Source organism: Mauremys reevesii, linkage group 11, assembly GCF_016161935.1.
Source record: "Mauremys reevesii isolate NIE-2019 linkage group 11, ASM1616193v1, whole genome shotgun sequence".
Lineage (NCBI taxonomy): Eukaryota > Metazoa > Chordata > Testudines > Geoemydidae > Mauremys > Mauremys reevesii.
Window position 1 is genome coordinate 5,104,796 of NC_052633.1, and position 16,434 is coordinate 5,121,229.

The following is a 16,434-nucleotide window of genomic DNA, read 5'->3' on the forward strand; positions in this document are numbered from 1 at the left end:
CAGTATCCACGTCTCTCATGGAAGTCGTGGAAGTCACGGATTCCGCAATTTTCTGTGACCTCTGTGACTTCTTCAGGGGCCAGTGTGGCCAACCCCAGGGCTGCCCAAGCAGCTGGCAATGGGGCCAGCTGCTCAGGTGGCCCCTGGGACAGCCACACCAGCCACTGCTGGAGCGGCCCAGGGCACAGCCACACCAGCTCCTTCTCCGGCAGCCCCAGGCAGCGGTCCCCCATCAGCCAGTCGGCTGGAGCAGCCACAGTTCGTTGGCCTGGACAGCTGGTGCCACTGGCCCCAGATGCCCCCCCCAATGGAATCCCTCCCCCGATCCCACCCCCCAGACACCCTCCAAGAAGTGGGCCCAGCACAATACCTCCCTGCCCCCCCAAGATTTAATCACAGGCATTTTTAACATAAGTCATGGACAGGTCACGGGCCGCAAATTTTTGTTTATTTCCTGTGACCTGTCCATGACTTTTACTAAAAATACCCGTGACTATACGTAAGGCTACGATTTAAACATAAGGCAAGATCTTCAGCTGACATAAATAGAGGTGACTCCACTGGCTTCATTGGAGCTAAGCTGATTTACATGGGCTGAGGATATAGCCCATAAAATATACCCATACTGCTTTAACAAAATGTACTTCCATTCCCCAACAAGAGATATTATAGTACAATAAGATCCCCAAAATTCCTTTCATTGGCATGAAGAATAAAATATTCACTGGAAAATACATTAACTTATTAGCACTAGGCCATATTATGAAATGATTATTTTGCAAATGTATGTTTACATTATTTTGCAAATGTATGTTTAAATTAAAGGTTATGTGAATGTCAATAATATTTTCAAGTGGTTAATTTCTTCTATCATTTACTCTCAAGTGCTAAAGACACCCTGTTCTGACTGCATTTAAAATATAAACAATCATTATTATTACAGAAAGTCTGTGCTGGCATGTGTTAGCTTCTTAGCCAATTGTCAACGCAGAAAATTTGAAATAGGAATTTATCAAAAATGACAACTTTACTCAGATACATTAATGCATTGCATAGCTTAGAAAGCTATCTTACTTTGGATGGATTAATAAAGCTACACTAACAGAGCAATGCTGTCTCATGCCTCCCATGGGTATTCTTCTGTTATCCCATGGAGAACTTTATAAAAATCAAATACAATAATATAGGTCATAATTCTGTTATTTTCTTGACCATGCATAATTCCCATTAGCGTGAATGAAGAGACTATATTAGTGGACTATTGAAGTACAGTACAGTATGGGCAAATTTATTCACTTCCTTGGACATACTGTAGAAGGAAAATGGCAGGTATGTCCTATGCCATCAGTTCTTGTCCATTGGAAGTCGCACTGTCTTGTCAACACAATAAGACAATTTATGTATGACTACAGCAACGATAGGGTCCTATTCAAGAAATATCGCAACAGAAGCCTATTAATTTCCCTGTAGCTTTTATTTTACCTGATGATTGGCCCATCAGATTTTGAGCTTCTTCGGAGGAATGTAAGGGCAGCTTTTCTCCTGAAGAGCAAAGAAGAAACAGATTTAATGCTTTTGCCTTCAAGGAGATAAGCAATGTCACTTCATCTAGGAAGCTCAAAATATGATGGACAAAATGGCAGAAAAGGAATTTCCAGTTGGCATTTTGACCATCAAGTGAAATGAAGGTATTTTAAGTATTTTAATTCCCTACTCTATAGCTGCCACCCTAGTTCACAATGAAAAATTTAAACTGTATTATCAATTCTGCTAGCAAAGTTTGAGACATATAGCCCTAACTAGAGTGCTGGGGGTCCTCCATTGTAGCATACTTCTTCAAAGGCCTCCTTCACCAGAGGACAGGATTTCCCCCTAAAACTATGGTAAATTCCCACCACTTCCCATGAAGCACAAAACAAAGAGGCTTCATGTATGGTACGTTTCTGTCGACATTCTACTGCTACTTTGTGCATATGAAGAGAGCATCCTGGACAGTGATTGAGATCAATAGGAAAAGCTGAAAGGAATTTACACAACCTTTACAGATTTTTGAATCTGCAGACAATGCTCAACAAATGAAGCACTGTCAGAGTGCATGGATGTCTCCCAAAGGACACACCAGCCAATGGCAGTGAATACCCACTCCTCTGTGCTAGAACGGGCCCACAAGCGTTAGTTTTATCCCAAGGTTGATTAACCTCTATTCAAGCTAGAAAAGCAGGAAGCAGGTAAACATGGCTTCCCAAGAGCAGACTGCACAAGCACAATTACAGTGAACTGAGCCATAAGGAAAAGCACTTTGAAATACTAATCTTTGTTAACTTTTCACCATTCACATTTGCAACTTCACTTTACTTGTCCTATTTATTTCCATTAAATAAAACAAGCTTAGAAAGAGAGAGAAACTCTACAGGTAAGAAGAGAAGGAAATCTGTAAAGGGCATCTGGGTACGTACCAGGGAAAGCGGGGGTGGTCTGTCCAAGGGGAGTAAAGGGGGTTTGCTGCATAGCCAACTGGTGAAGCTTGGTCAACTGCTGAGGGGTAGGAGGGACATTAGAACTAAGAAGGTTATTGTTATAGAATACAACAAGTCACACCAAAAAAATTAAGAACAAAATTATAATAAAAAAACCAAAGCAGGACGCCATGTTAAGACATGGCAAACACGACATTAACAGAAGGACTTGGCCTGGGTAGATACAGTAAAGCCCAAATCTTTAGCAGAAGTGCTTGATCAGGGTCTGAAGTACGATACCAGCAGCAAGCCCAGTTTTGGTCTCTAACTGAAATCATTTAACTTTGTCAGTGCAGATCTCTCCTGATCCTGCCAGCCCACAGATAGCGCCACGTGCCCTGACGGAACAGGGAGCTGTCCAAGCAGGTAGAAGGGAGTCAAAGCAAAGCAATTCCAGCTGCAACTTGGCTGATCAGACTTAGTAACTCACTGCTGCTAGCTGAGAATCGCTGTAAAAAATATCTGAGCAGTGTCAAATATGCTGCCAGGTCCATAACAATCAAATGCCAATATTTTAAAAGCACGGCTAGTTCCTGGGATAGCTCTGAGAAACGTACAGTCATTGGCCATTTTGGTTCATTACCCACTGGATGTTCCCCTGGCTTGCCTTGGATACTGCACGTTTAAAGGAAAATGTATCTAGCTGCCAAACCAATTGTAGCTCGTGAAGTAGCCGCTTTTTCAAAACACACCACCCAGCAGTTGGCAAAACATGGGCTTCAACCAAAACAGGTAAGTATTTCAGAGCCTGTATATCCCTTGTTGTGCTCGGAGTCTTTTCCTGGCCCCTTAAAAGAGACCTCGGAAGAATGATGTGTTTGCAATACATTTTGTGCTCTGTTTTATTGCTTCAAATTTAAGAGAATTGAAGAGACAGAAATTCCATCCTGATAAGCCCCCCTTTGAGATTTTGCTGTGTATGCAGAAAGGAGTGCCCTGTATCACTGCCCCTTCAATAATCTTCTAGAGCTTGGGTGGCCTGGGAAGTTTAACAGAATCACAGACATCAGAAATGGAAAAGACCTGTTTGATCAATGAGTCCAGTCCCCCGCAGGTAAGTGGGGGAGCGGTCATTTAAATTTGCATGCAAAACAACATCCTAAAGGTACTGGCTCCTGCAGCACATCTGAGGGAGGGAGTGCAGGGGAGTCTGACAGCAGTGGTGAGGGTGAAGCACTGGAGGCAGAAGAAAACAGGTGGGAAAGTGGAGAGGAGTTTTGTAAATGGTATCTTTCAGTTACCAGAGAGCTGACAAGTAAGAACATCAGAAGCATTTGGCATGCAAAGTGTCAACTTTTAAACAAACTAATGGAAAAGAGTATCATAGAATCACAGAATATCAGGGTTGGAAGGGACCTCAGGAGGTCATCTAGTCCAACCCCCTGCTCAAAGCAGGATCAATCCCCCACTAAATCAACCCAGCCAGGGCTTTGTCAAGCCTGACCTTAAAAACCTCTAAGGAAGGAGATTCCACCACCTCCCTAGGGAACCCATTGCAGTGCTTCACCACCCTCCTAGTGAAAAAGTTTTTCCTAATATCCAACTGAAACCTCCCCCACTGCAACTTGAGACCATTACTCCTTGTTCTGTCATCTGCCACCACTGAGAACAGTCTAGATCCATCTTCTTTGGAACCTCCTTTCAGGTAGTTGAAAACAGCTACCAAATCCCCGCTCATTCTTCTCTTCTGCAGACTAAATAAGCCCAGTTCCCCCGGCCTCTCCTCATAAGTCATGTGTTCCAGCCCCCTAATCATTTTTGTTGCCCTCTGCTGGACTCTTTTGTTGCCAATTTTTCCACATCCTTTTTGTAGTGTGGGGCCAAAACTGGACACAGTACTCCAGATGAGGCCTCACCAATGCCAAATAGAGGGGAATGATCACATCCGTCGATCTACTGGCAATGCCCCTACTTATATAGCCCAAAATGCCATTAGCCTTCTTGGCAACAAGGGCACACTGTTGACTCATATCCAGCTTCTTGACAACTGTAACCCCCAGGTCTTTTTCTGCAGAACTGCTGCCTAGCCATTCAGTCCCCAGTCTGTAAAAGTGAATGGGATTCTTCCATCCTAAGTGCAGGACTCTGCACTTGTCCTTGTTGAACCTCTAAGGATGGAGATTCCACCACGCCCCTAGGTAACCCATTCCAGTGCTTCACCACCCGCCTAGTGAAATAGTGTTTCCAAATATCCAACCTAAACCTCCCCAACTGCAACTTGAGACCATTGCTCCTTGTTCTGTCATCTGCTATCACTGAGAACAGCCAAGCTTCATCCTCTTTGTAACCCCCCTTCAGGTAGTTGAAGGCTCATATCAATCATTTCATTGCCATTCTTGTTACCCTTCACATCCCTTACTATCTGCAACTCCAATTGTGCCTTGGCCTTCCTGATTACACCCCTGCATGCTCGAGCAATATTTTTATACCCCTCCCCAGTCATCTGTCCAAGTTTCCACTTCCTTTTTATATTTAAGCTCACTGAAGATTTCTCTGTTAAGCCAAGCTGGTCGCTTGCTATATTTGCTATTCTTTCGGCATGTTGGGATTGTTTGTTCCTGTGCCCTCAATAAGGCTTCCTTAAAATACAGCCAGTTCTCCTGGACTCCTTTCCTCCTCATATTAGCCTCCCAGGGGATCCTGCCCATCAGTTCCCTGAGGGAGTCAAAATCTGCTTTTCTGAAGTCCATGGACTGTATTCTGCTGCTCTCCTTTCTTCCTTTTGTCAGGATCCTGAACTCGACCATCTCATGGTCACTAGTGCCCAGGTTGCCATCCACCTTGACTGTGGCATCTTGACTGTGCCAGGACTTCCAATTCTTCCTTTTTGTTTCCCAGGCTTCTTGGGTTCATGTACAGGCACCTAAGATAACTAGCCGATTGCCCTGCTTTTTCAGCATGAATCAGGAGGCCTCCCATGTTGCACCCTCCTCCTTGTGTCTCCTCCCTGTATCCCACCTCCCCACTTACCTCCAGGCGTAGAATCAAAGAATCATAGAATATTAGGGTTGGAAGAGACCTCAGGAGGTCATCTAGTCCAACCCCCTGCTCAAAGCAGGACCAACACCAACTAAATCATCCCAGCCAAGGCTTTGTCAAGCCAGGCCTTGAAAACCTCTAAGGACTGGAGATCCCACCACCTCCCTAGGTAACCCATTGCAGTACTTCACCACCCTCCTAGTGAAATAGTGTTTCCTAATATCCAACCTAGATCTCCCGCACTGCAACTTGAGACCATTGCTCCTTGTTCTGTCATCTGCCACCACTGAGAACAGCTGAGCTCCAGCCTCTTTGGAACCCCCCCTTCAGGTAGTTGAAGGCTGCTATTAAATCCCCCATCACTCTTCTCTTCTGCAGATTAAATAAGCCCAGTTCCCTCAGCCTCTCCTTGTAGGTCATGTGCCCCAGCCCCCTAATCATTTTGTTGCCCTCCGCTGGACTCGCTCCAATTTCTCCACATCCCTTCTGTAGTGGGGGGAGCAAAACTGGACACAATACTCCAGGCGTGGCCTCACCAGTGCTGAATAGAGGGGAATAATTACTTCCCTTGATCTCCTGGCAATGCTCCTACTAATACAGCCCAATATGCCATTGGCTTTCTTGGCAACGAGGGCACACTGCTGACTCATATCCAGTTTCTCATCCACTGTAATCCCCAGGTCCTTTTCTGCAGAACCGCTGCTTAGCCAGTCGGTCCCCAGCCTGTAGAGATGCATGGGATTCTTCCTTCCTAACTGCAGGACTTTGCACTTGTCCTTGTTGAACCTCATCAGATTTCTTTTGGCCCAATCCTCCAATTTGTCTAGGTCCCTCTGGACCCTATCCCTACCCTCCAGCATATCTACCTCTCCCCGCAGTTTAGTGTCATCTGTGAACTTGAGGAGAGTGCAATTAGTCCAATCATCCAGATTATTAATGAAGATGTTGAACAAAACCAGCCCCAGGACTGACCCCTGGAGCACTCCGATTGATATAGGCTGTCCACTAGACATCGAGCAGTAGATCATTACCCATTGAGCCAGACAATCTAGCCAGCCTTCTAGCCACCTTATAGTCCATTCATCCAATCCATACTTTTTTAACTTGCTGTCAAGGATACTGTGGGAGATCGTATCAAAAGCTTTGCTAAAGTCAAGATATATCACATCCACCACTTTCACCATATCCACAGAGCCAGTTATCTCATCATAGAAGACAATCAAGTTGGTCAGGGATGGCTTGCCCTTGGTGAATCCATGTTGACTGTTTCTGATCACCTTCCTCTCCTCCAAGTGCTTCAGAATTGATTCCTGGAGGACCTGCTCCATGATTTTGCCAGGGACTGAGGTGAGGCTGACCAGTCTGTAGTTCCTGGGGTTCTCTTTCTCTCCTTTTTTAATACGGGCACTATATTTGCCTTTTTTCAGTCATCCAGGATCTCCCCCGATCGCCATGAGTTTTCAAAGATAACGGCCAATGGTTCTGCAATCACATCAGCCAACTCCCTCAGCACCCTCGGATGCATTAGATCCGCTCCCATGGACTTGTGCACGTCCAGGTTTTCTAAATAGTCCTGAACCTGTTCTTTCACCACTGAGGGCTGCTCACCTCCGCCCCATACTGTGCTGCCCAGTGCAGCAGTCTGGGAGCTGACCTTGTCTGTGAAGACCAAGGCAAAAAAAGCATTGAGTACTTCAGCTTTTTCCACATCCTCTGTCACTAGGTTGCCTCCCCCATTCAGCAAGGGGCCCACACTTTCCCTGACCTTCTTGTTGCTGACATACCTGTAGAAACCCTTCTTGTTACCCTTCACATCCCTTGCTAGCTGCAACTCCAATTGTGCCTTGGCCTTCCTGATTACACCCCTGCATGCTCGAGCAATATTTTTATACTCCTCCCTAGTCATCTGTCCAAATTTCCACTTCTTATAAGCTTCCTTTTTTAATTTAAGCTCACTGAAGATTTCACTGTTAAGCCAAGCTGGTTGCCTGCATATTTGCTATTCTTTCTGTGGTGGTGGTGATGTCACCATCCCCCGGTGAACCTAGTTTAAAGCCCTCCTCACTAGGTTAGCAAGGCTGCCTGCGAAGATGCTCTTCCCTCTCTTCATTAGGTGGATCCCATCTCTTCCTAGCAATCCTTCTTCCCAGAACAACATCCCAGGGTCAAAGAATCCAAAGCGTTACTGCGCATTTACCTCCACAATTCAATGGTCCCTATCTGGGCCTTTTCCTTCAACAGGGAGGATGGACGAGAACATGACTTGCACCTCAAACTCCTTTATTCTTCTTCCCAGAGCCTCCTAGTCTGCACTGACCCGCTCAGGGTCATTCTGGGCAGTGTCATTGGTGCCCACATGGAGAAGTAGGAAGGGGTAGCGATCCAAGAGCTTGATCAGCCTCGGCAGACACTCTGTCACATCCTGAATTCTAGCTCCAGGCAAGCAGCACACTTCTCCAGTTTCCCAGTCTGGATGGCAGATGGACGACTCCGTCCCCCTTAGGAGGGAGTCCCCAACCACCACCACCCATCTGCTCCTCCTCTTTACTCAGGTTCACAGTATAGAGCTATGATGACAGGTCCTGGTAACTGAGCTGCCATGATGGGAGAGCATCACTAGCTACTGTGACAAAGTTCCTCCTCTACCTTGGTGGGCCCTGCGCTTATTGGCAGATTTGCTCACCTCAGTGATCTTCCCCACAGTCTGGGTCAACTCCTCCTGTGTCTGATCAGGAGTTGGGAGGTTTGGGGGGAACCCGGGCGCACCCTCTACTCCGGGTTCCAGCCCAGGGCCCTGTGGATTGCAGCTGTCTATAGTGCCTTCTGTAACAGCTGCATGACAGCTACACCTCCCTGGGCTACTTCCCCATGGCCTCCTCCCAACACCTTCTTTATCCTCACCACAGGACCTTCCTCCTGGTGTCTGATAACGCTTGTACTCCTCAGTCCTCCAGCAGCACACCCTCTCCCTCTCAGCTCCTTGTACCTCTTGCTCCCAGCTCCTCACACGCACTTCCTCTCCTCTGGCTCCTCCTCGCCTGACTGGAGTGAGCTCCTTTTTAAACCCAGGTGCCCTGATTAGCCTGCCTTGATTGGCTGCAGGTGTTCTAATCAGCCTGTCTGTCTTAATTGGTTCTAGCAGGTTCCTCATTACTCTAGCGCAGCCCCTGCTCTGGTCACTCAGGGAACAGAAAACTACTCACCCAGTGACCAGTATATTTGCCCTCTACCAGACTCCTGTACCCCACCGGTCTGGGTCTGTCACAGTACTGGCAAAATGTCTGCTTATACCCTATTAAGGGTAACTGGGCAATCTGGTGCATGGCTCGGGACGCACAGTATCAGGTCCCACTATGCTAAAACAGTTCCTATGCTCATCGTACTCCAAAAACACCTAGCCTCCCGGTCACCACTGGCTTCCCTTCCATGGCAAATTCCAAATAAAGACTACCTGTCTCAATCTGTACATGAATGCCCAAGGGCCATCCTGAAGTCCTGAATGAGATAAAACTCCCATTCACTCGAGTGACCAATTTATCCACGGGAAAACTGAGAAAGGAATTCGAGGTTTGGCCCAGGATATATGTATTCATTCATTCCTTACAGATAGTTGCAAATCCCCAGGATAACAATGTTGCTACAGTATCCGTAAAAAGGGAAAGATCAAAGACAAATGTGCATTGCAGCAAGTGAAAGAGAAAATTACCTTGTAAAATTGTTTTCATATTTCCATTAACTAAATAATTGAGTATTGTTTTAAATAATAAAGCCTTGAAAGAGACACAAATACAGAGCCAAATTACTCAGGCACTGAATGAGGCCTCTGTAAATTCTGCAGGATTTGGCCACAGAGTATTGAACAAATCACAAATATTATTTGCCTATCACTGAGCAGAGCACAAATGCTTCCACAATACAGCATATACAAGAATGTGTTTTGTTCCTCTGTCAGAGAGCTACATCATAACAATAAGAAATACAGACTGAGTCAATGCTGGGGTGTATTGAGAAGGACAATTAGGAGAAAGAGCATGTTGATCTGACTAGCAAAGTATACTCATCATTATTCACAGTCTATTTAAGGAGCGAAATTGAAATATATAAAATAAAAACTTCCTAGAAAAAAATATACAATGCTATGTTAAAGGGATATATTGGAAACAAATGGGTAACACCGATCTCTGTTATACTCGACTAAACAATGCCTCTAACAGAATTTGGCCCAGTCTCTGTGGTATTACCACTACATTTGGCTGCAGAGTAAACATCATTTCAGTAGTTTCCATTTTCAGAAGCGTCATTTGTGACACCATAAAAGCTTTTATGTGTACGTTGTTATGCAAGTAGTCATGTGTTTTAAACCCATCGGCCAAAAATATCAATGTTAAACCATATTGATTATTGAACAACATGAGATTTGCAATGGATTGTTCAATAGCAGATTGCACAACACAGAGCGAGGGGGGTTACAGCTAAGATTTTAGGAGGGGTCTAGGAAAATTTGGTGCCCACATCTCATTGATGCTCATTGGGAGTTTGGCACCTGATTCCCTTCGGCTCCTTTGCCAACAGCATCTGCCAGTGGTTCACACAGAGGTTACCATTGTTTGCCCTTGTGCTGAACTGAGAGGCCACCGTGGCATATTTTGTCTTTGTAATGACATCTGTTGCCTAAGTGTCACAGGGATGGGGCAATCCAGTCCAACATGTCACATATCCTAGAATCGTATGGTCCTGGTATAAGAGGTGCTGTTGTGAAGCATAAGTGAAGGGGACACAACTGAAGTTGCCCAGGGAACCCTAACCCTAAACGCCCCGGGTCAGACAGCCCACTGAAGTAATGCCAGTTTACACCAGGGGAGCATCTGGCTTCCTGGCAGCATGCAATTAAATCTCTGTCTTCACGTTGCAGTAAAGCAGCTTCTTGCATCTTATTTCTTTGTTGTTTATAAAAAAGGACAAAACATTTAAAATAAATCATGTTTTCTATTTTTATCAAGTATTTTGTCAAAAAAATATGTCCCAATATTTATCTGTATATTTGCTCCTCAAAAATCTTCTGTGTCCCCTTCATCCCCAACTCCACTCCAAAATAATAAAAGCCGCAACAAACGTGAATATTGGCAAGAATGAATCAAAATTGCAAAACTAGATGTGGACAGTACAGACTTCCGCGAAGTATCCACGCAGCTATCTGTCCAATAAAGGCTTGTCTTTATTTGTGATGACCACATTCCAGGGAGATAGTAAATCAAATCCAATACAGTTACCTAGCAAACAAAAGGAGACTCTGGTGTCCCGTTGGTAGCTAGCAAGAGCTGAGGTCAGTGTGCCTGGTACACGAAGGATACATGGATTCCACAGACCTCACCTTGCCCTGGTCTCCCATCTAATTACTAACCAGGCCCATGTCAGCTTAGCATTTAAATACAAGCATTGGGCCAATCAAGCATATTAATAGCAACACAGCTCCTTTCTAGCACTCATCGTAGTGGGGTGAGCACCCGCTCCAGCCCGGAAGGGGTTGGAAAAGCCCTGCAGTGGGCTGGGGCTACGGAACTGAGCAACTGGGCCTTATAAGAAGGCCAGGGCAGCCAGAAGCTCAGGAGTCTCACTCTGACTGGAGAGAGAGACGGGCCTGGCTGCTGGGGAACTCACTTGGGGACCTAGAGGGAGGCAGGGCTGGGGAAAGGCCTTGGGGGCTGGGAGGCCCTAGGCCAGCAACTCCCTAGGCTGCAGGGCCTGGTCCTAGGCCCACATAGGTATTGGGGTTGCCTGTGATGATTGGCTGATAGACTGCAGCCCGCCCCAGGGTGCGGGGGCTAGACAGAGACTGGCAGTGGCCACGACTGAGGCAACGTGGGGATAGGGGGTGGGGCTTCCCCGGGGTGAGGAGACCCAGAGAGAGTGGGGTACTGCCAGGGGGGTAGCACCCAAGACAAGGGCACCAGGGTCTGGGAGGGACACGGGGGCCAGCAACAGGCAGGTCACCTGGCCTGCAGCAGGCACTCTGATGACTGGTGAGCTAATTCCTGAGATGACCAGCAGGAGGCGCTGCCGGGTGAGTCCGCGCCTGATTACACTCATCCAGCCACTGACTCTTCAATCAACACACTCCTCAAATTTCATAAAATGATTGCCAACTATAGAGAAAGCAACCACTTCACTCACCACTGAAATGCAACCACCTCTAAGTAGAAGCTGGTAGCCTTCAAACTGCACACACAAAAAATATATAACAAAGGAGGCCAGGAAGGGTAAGAATATCACACCCATGCCACAGATTTTGGGGAGTAGAATTTCACCATGGCACTCATTTTTGTGGAACGTGCAAAGGCATTTCTACTTTACATTTTGTCTAAAAGTCGGGATTCTAGCAGCACAGAGACACTAACCCCATATGAAGTCCTACCTCAGTACTGCCTCAGAGGGAAGAGCTCCACCTACTGAATCTCCAATGTTACTTTCTAAAGCACCTGCAGGTATATGTCATAGCCGGAAGTCTCACATACAAGTACGGATTATGGCCAACCTTCATAGCTTAAGAGATCTGACAAAATCACATCACAAGGCCCACAGAATGCATTTGCAAATAGACTAACAGAGTATGAGCTTAATATTCCATTAAATCACTAGGATCAGTTTTCATGACCCTCATGGGTTTGTCATATCCTGGATTGTTTGTGAGGCTGTGCATGCAAACAGACACAATGGAGCTGATCTTAGGCAACAGCCTGACCACTGTACGCAGAGGAATATGCCTTCATCATGGTCTCATCGCCACTGCCTGCAGGAGGGTCCTTCCATTATGCTAATGAGGCAAAGGACCCAGCTCTAAGAGTCTGGTCTCCACAACTCATAGACCTTAAGGCCAGAAGGGACCATCTCACCCACCCCACCCTCTAAAACAGTGGTTCTCAGCCAGCGGTCTGGGGCCCCTTGCAGGGGCGCGAGCAGGTTTCAAGGGGTCTGCCAAGAAGGACCAGTGTTAGACTTGCTGGGGCCCAGGGCAGAAAGCCAGAGTCCCATTGCATGGGGCTGAAGCCCAGGGCCTGAGCCCAGCCACCTGGGGCTGAAGCAGAAGCCACTTAGCTTCATGATGCTCCCTGTGGCATGGGGCCCTGGGCAATTGACCAGCTTGCTACCCCTTAATGGCGGCCCTGGCGTTTAGATCCAGAAAACCAGTTATTGTGGTACAGGTGGGCCGTGGAATTTTTATAGCATGTCTGGGGGGGGGGGCTCAGAAAGAAAAGGTTGAGAAACACTCCTCTAAAAGACCCCTAACCTCTGGCTGCATTATTTAAGGCCTCAAATTATGATTTAAAGTCTTTAAGTTACAGAGAATCCGCCATTTACACTAGTTCAAACCAGCAAGTGACCTGTTCCCCGTGCTGCAGAGGAAGGTGAAAATCCCCCAGGGTCTCTGCCAATCTGAAAATTCCTTCCTGATCCCAAATATGGTGATCAGTTGAACCTTGAGCACATGGGTGAGATCCTCTAGCCAGACATCTGGGAAAGAATTTTCAGTAGTAACTCAGAGCCCTCCCCCTCTAGTGTCCCATCTCCAGCCATTGGGGATTTTTGCTACTAGCAGTCACAGATGAGCCATATGCCATTGTAGGTAATCTTATCATACCATCCCCTCCGTACATTTATCAAGCTCAGTCTTGAAACAAGTTAGTTTTTTGCCCCCACTGCTCCCCTTGGGAGGCTGTTCCAGGACCTCACTCCAATAAGCCTATGTCCTTTGTTAATAAATGTATTCTTGTTTTGTTACAAACCCATCTCAGTGCTGTGTGTCAGTGGGGGCGGGGGGTCCTCAGCCAGCTTAGCAGGCTGCTGTGTGCTCAGTCTGTCTGAAGGCAGCGGGTCCCTGGGAGAGGGGCTGGATGCTGCAGGGAGGCGTCCCTGGGGAACTCTGGGAGTGGGGATCGCTGTGTGTTACCTGTGGGGCAGGGCTGGTCTGGCAGATGCTGCAGGGTTTGCTGGCAAGGCAAGCAGGCTGGCGTGTCGGGGACAGATTCCCAGCTTAGCCGCAGCATAGCGCCCGCCCGCTGAGGCAGAGTGGTAACACAGTGGCTCACAGGTCTGGGTTTGCTGAGCAAGCCATCACAGTGTCATTCAATCAGGCGTCAAGCTGGGCTAGGGCATGGAAATAGCATGGTCTTGGCAGTCAGTGGTCTCCTCAGGGCAACAAACAGAGGTGGGACATCTGCGCTAGCACTGCTAGGTTGGTCAGTGGCTTTAGGTCCTAGTGACTACATGGTGCTGCTGATCCAGCTGTGGCTCCTGGCAGGTCAGGGCTGTATTCCTTCAAAGTGGCTCCACTTATTTTAGGGGAATGCAAAGGGCTGTTTTGGCTGCCTGCTGTGGTGTCCCTGTCACTCCTCTTCTTCAGCGTCTGTGTAAAGCCACTGGGGAAGGTCATAAAGACCTCAGGGCCAAAGTGTCACCAATCAGCGGATGACCCCCAGCTCTGTCTCACCTCCTCTTTGACCATTTCCTTGCTTTCCCAGAGACGGATGGGGGCCTTACACCGCCCACCGGAATAAGCGCACATTTTGTAAAAGTGGTCCCCAACCTTGAGGTCTTACTAGACTCACTCTTACTTGTACACTCACCGAGAGTCATGTAGCTGGGAGTTCTTCCCTCCACCTATGGGAGGCTAAGAGACTGCCTCTTTTCACCTCACCTCAGTGCACCTGCCCTAGTTCACACCCACCATTATAAAACATACGGTTTGGCCTTCTTCTCTGCTTCTCCTCACACTAAGGAGGGAATGCCTCAAAATGACATAGACCGGGTCAGCAAGGGAAGATACGGAACACGCCTATACCCCAGGAGAGAGTTGCCTCCTGGAGATGGTGGCATCTGTATCCATCCCGCCTTCCCTGGGGGACCTGTTAAGGAGGATAATTTTAATTTATGCTGGGGGCTGCATATGAGCCACACGGGTGAAATCTACAGAGGGGATGTGTTTACTCCCTGCTCACCTGTGCCCAGTTTTTCTCACTAGAAATAAGCATGAACCAGGAATTAATTTGGCACAGAGCCTCCTTTTCTTTCTTTCCTCTCTCTCTCGCCTCTCCCCACAACTAACATTAAGATCAACAGAAAAAAATCCACAGCCTTACCAGAAAAGACAGAGAACACGAAGGGCCTTCCTCTCCAGTCTTGACTAGGAATTGAACTCAACACAGAAACCTGTGCTGCCATTCATTTCTAGGCAACAGACTTTTGGCTGTTGCTTGTAAGCCATGCTGAAGAGAGTGGCTGGGACATTTCTTCCCTTCCACCAAAACACAAGGAATGTGTGCATCTATGTTTAGGCTACTGAACAGTTTGACTGTAAAATCAATCATCAGTCTAAAATAATAGCTAGAAAGTGGGGAGAGAAATCAGCATCACCAGACACGCAGACTTCCTTTGCAATATGACTAAGTACATACCCAAAGACAGACCAACCTGCAGGAAGGCACAGCTTTTAGAAAGCAAAGTCTATGAGACAGCCATAACACTCCAAGCTTTCAAACTTAGCTACGCCCTCACAAGAGCACCCGCATAAACCATTGCACGTATTTCATTAGCAACATTTTATGGCGAGGGGGACACAGAGGGAAAAGACTATTTTTGACCATTCTCTGAGGCACAAAATGCATATAGGGTTTATGTCTTAGTAAAGGGATAGCACTGAACAATACAAATAATTTAACATCAGGCCAAGTCCTCAATATTAATAAAGTTTAGTGCTAATAGGTTAAAAGGCTATTCAAGGTATTACAGATACTACACACAGACTGTTACTTTGAGAATATGCTATTAATATTATTGTCTAATATTAATATTAGTAGTAATTAACAGTATCATGCAGGTGACATAAAAGAGTAAAATGGGTATAAGAAAAATTAGGGTAGAACTCACATCCGGGTGTGGAATTGCATATTGTCCCTGAATTGTATAGGCCTGCAGAAGGAAAAGATATGTCATTAGACTTGGATGTAGTGTCCATTCAAGCCCTATGCCTCAGCTGCAGCTTCTAGCCAAATTCCTTCCCCCTGTAATAGCTAATCTGGGAAGGGGGAGAAGCCCCTTACGATTTTTGGAAAAGTATTTTTTATGTATAAATGAAGCCAGACAAGGCATCCGCCCCCTCCCCATAAAGAACCCTATCACAACTCCTCTCCTCTCCCCGCTCCTCTCCCAACTCTTGTCAGCACTGTTTTTTTGGACTGGCCACTATAAAGCACTCAGCACCCCAGACTGCTGGCATTACACAATGAGCGTGCGTCTCTGCTTGAAATGATTTCTGTCACAGGGAGCAGCGCTGCCCACTCAGCAGCTCCAGAACCATCACTTAACAATACAGAAGTATAACAAATGTACGTCTGAGTCCCCAGGTGCCTCTCTTTGGATTACAGGATCCTCATTTGGAGGTCAGCACTGGGCTGTCACTGCAGAATTGCTGCACAGTCCTTACACCCAATGCACAAATTGCCCTGAAGATTTTTGAACAGTGGCACGCTTGGGAAGCTGTATAAATACATAGCAGCAGCTGGCTAGCTTGGAAAATCCCTTGTCATGTGACCACCTCCAATCTCTCCAGTGTGAATCTGATTAAATAACTCTAAGGTTATGAGTAGGGCCCTACCAAATTCACAGTCCATTTTGATCAATTTCATGGCTAGAGGGTTTTTTAATTGGTTAATTTCATATTTTTTGCTTTTTACATCTGAAATTTCACAGTGTTGTAATCAGTGGGTCTGATACTGCCATTCCAGAGCTTCCATGCAAGGGAAGGACAAGTCCTGACCCTTCGCAGCCCAGCAGGGACTCACAGCTAGGAACCCCCCCCCAGCTGGGGTGCTTCCAGGAGCATGGGGATATTGGACCCAGCTCCACAAGTCTCCTCCAGCTGCAGGAACCTCTGGGGCTGGAGTTT

At 46.8% G+C, this 16,434-nt stretch overlaps 1 protein-coding gene across 5 annotated transcripts in view; it reads right to left on the minus strand.

Moving 5' to 3' along the window:
• Nucleotides 1-16,434, minus strand: part of PCBP3 (poly(rC) binding protein 3) — a 119,969-nt gene that overhangs the window by 13,250 nt on the left and 90,285 nt on the right. For 4 of the 5 annotated variants that reach the window (XM_039495731.1, XM_039495729.1, XM_039495730.1 and 1 more), the window contains 3 exons: nucleotides 15,417-15,458; nucleotides 2,457-2,535; nucleotides 1,483-1,542 (listed from right to left, as the gene is read on the minus strand). In XM_039495731.1, the coding sequence (XP_039351665.1) occupies nucleotides 1,483-1,542; nucleotides 2,457-2,535; nucleotides 15,417-15,458 (181 nt within the window). The remainder of the gene's footprint in view (nucleotides 1-1,482; nucleotides 1,543-2,456; nucleotides 2,536-15,416; nucleotides 15,459-16,434) is intronic. The other variant, XM_039495732.1, reaches the window with a different exon arrangement.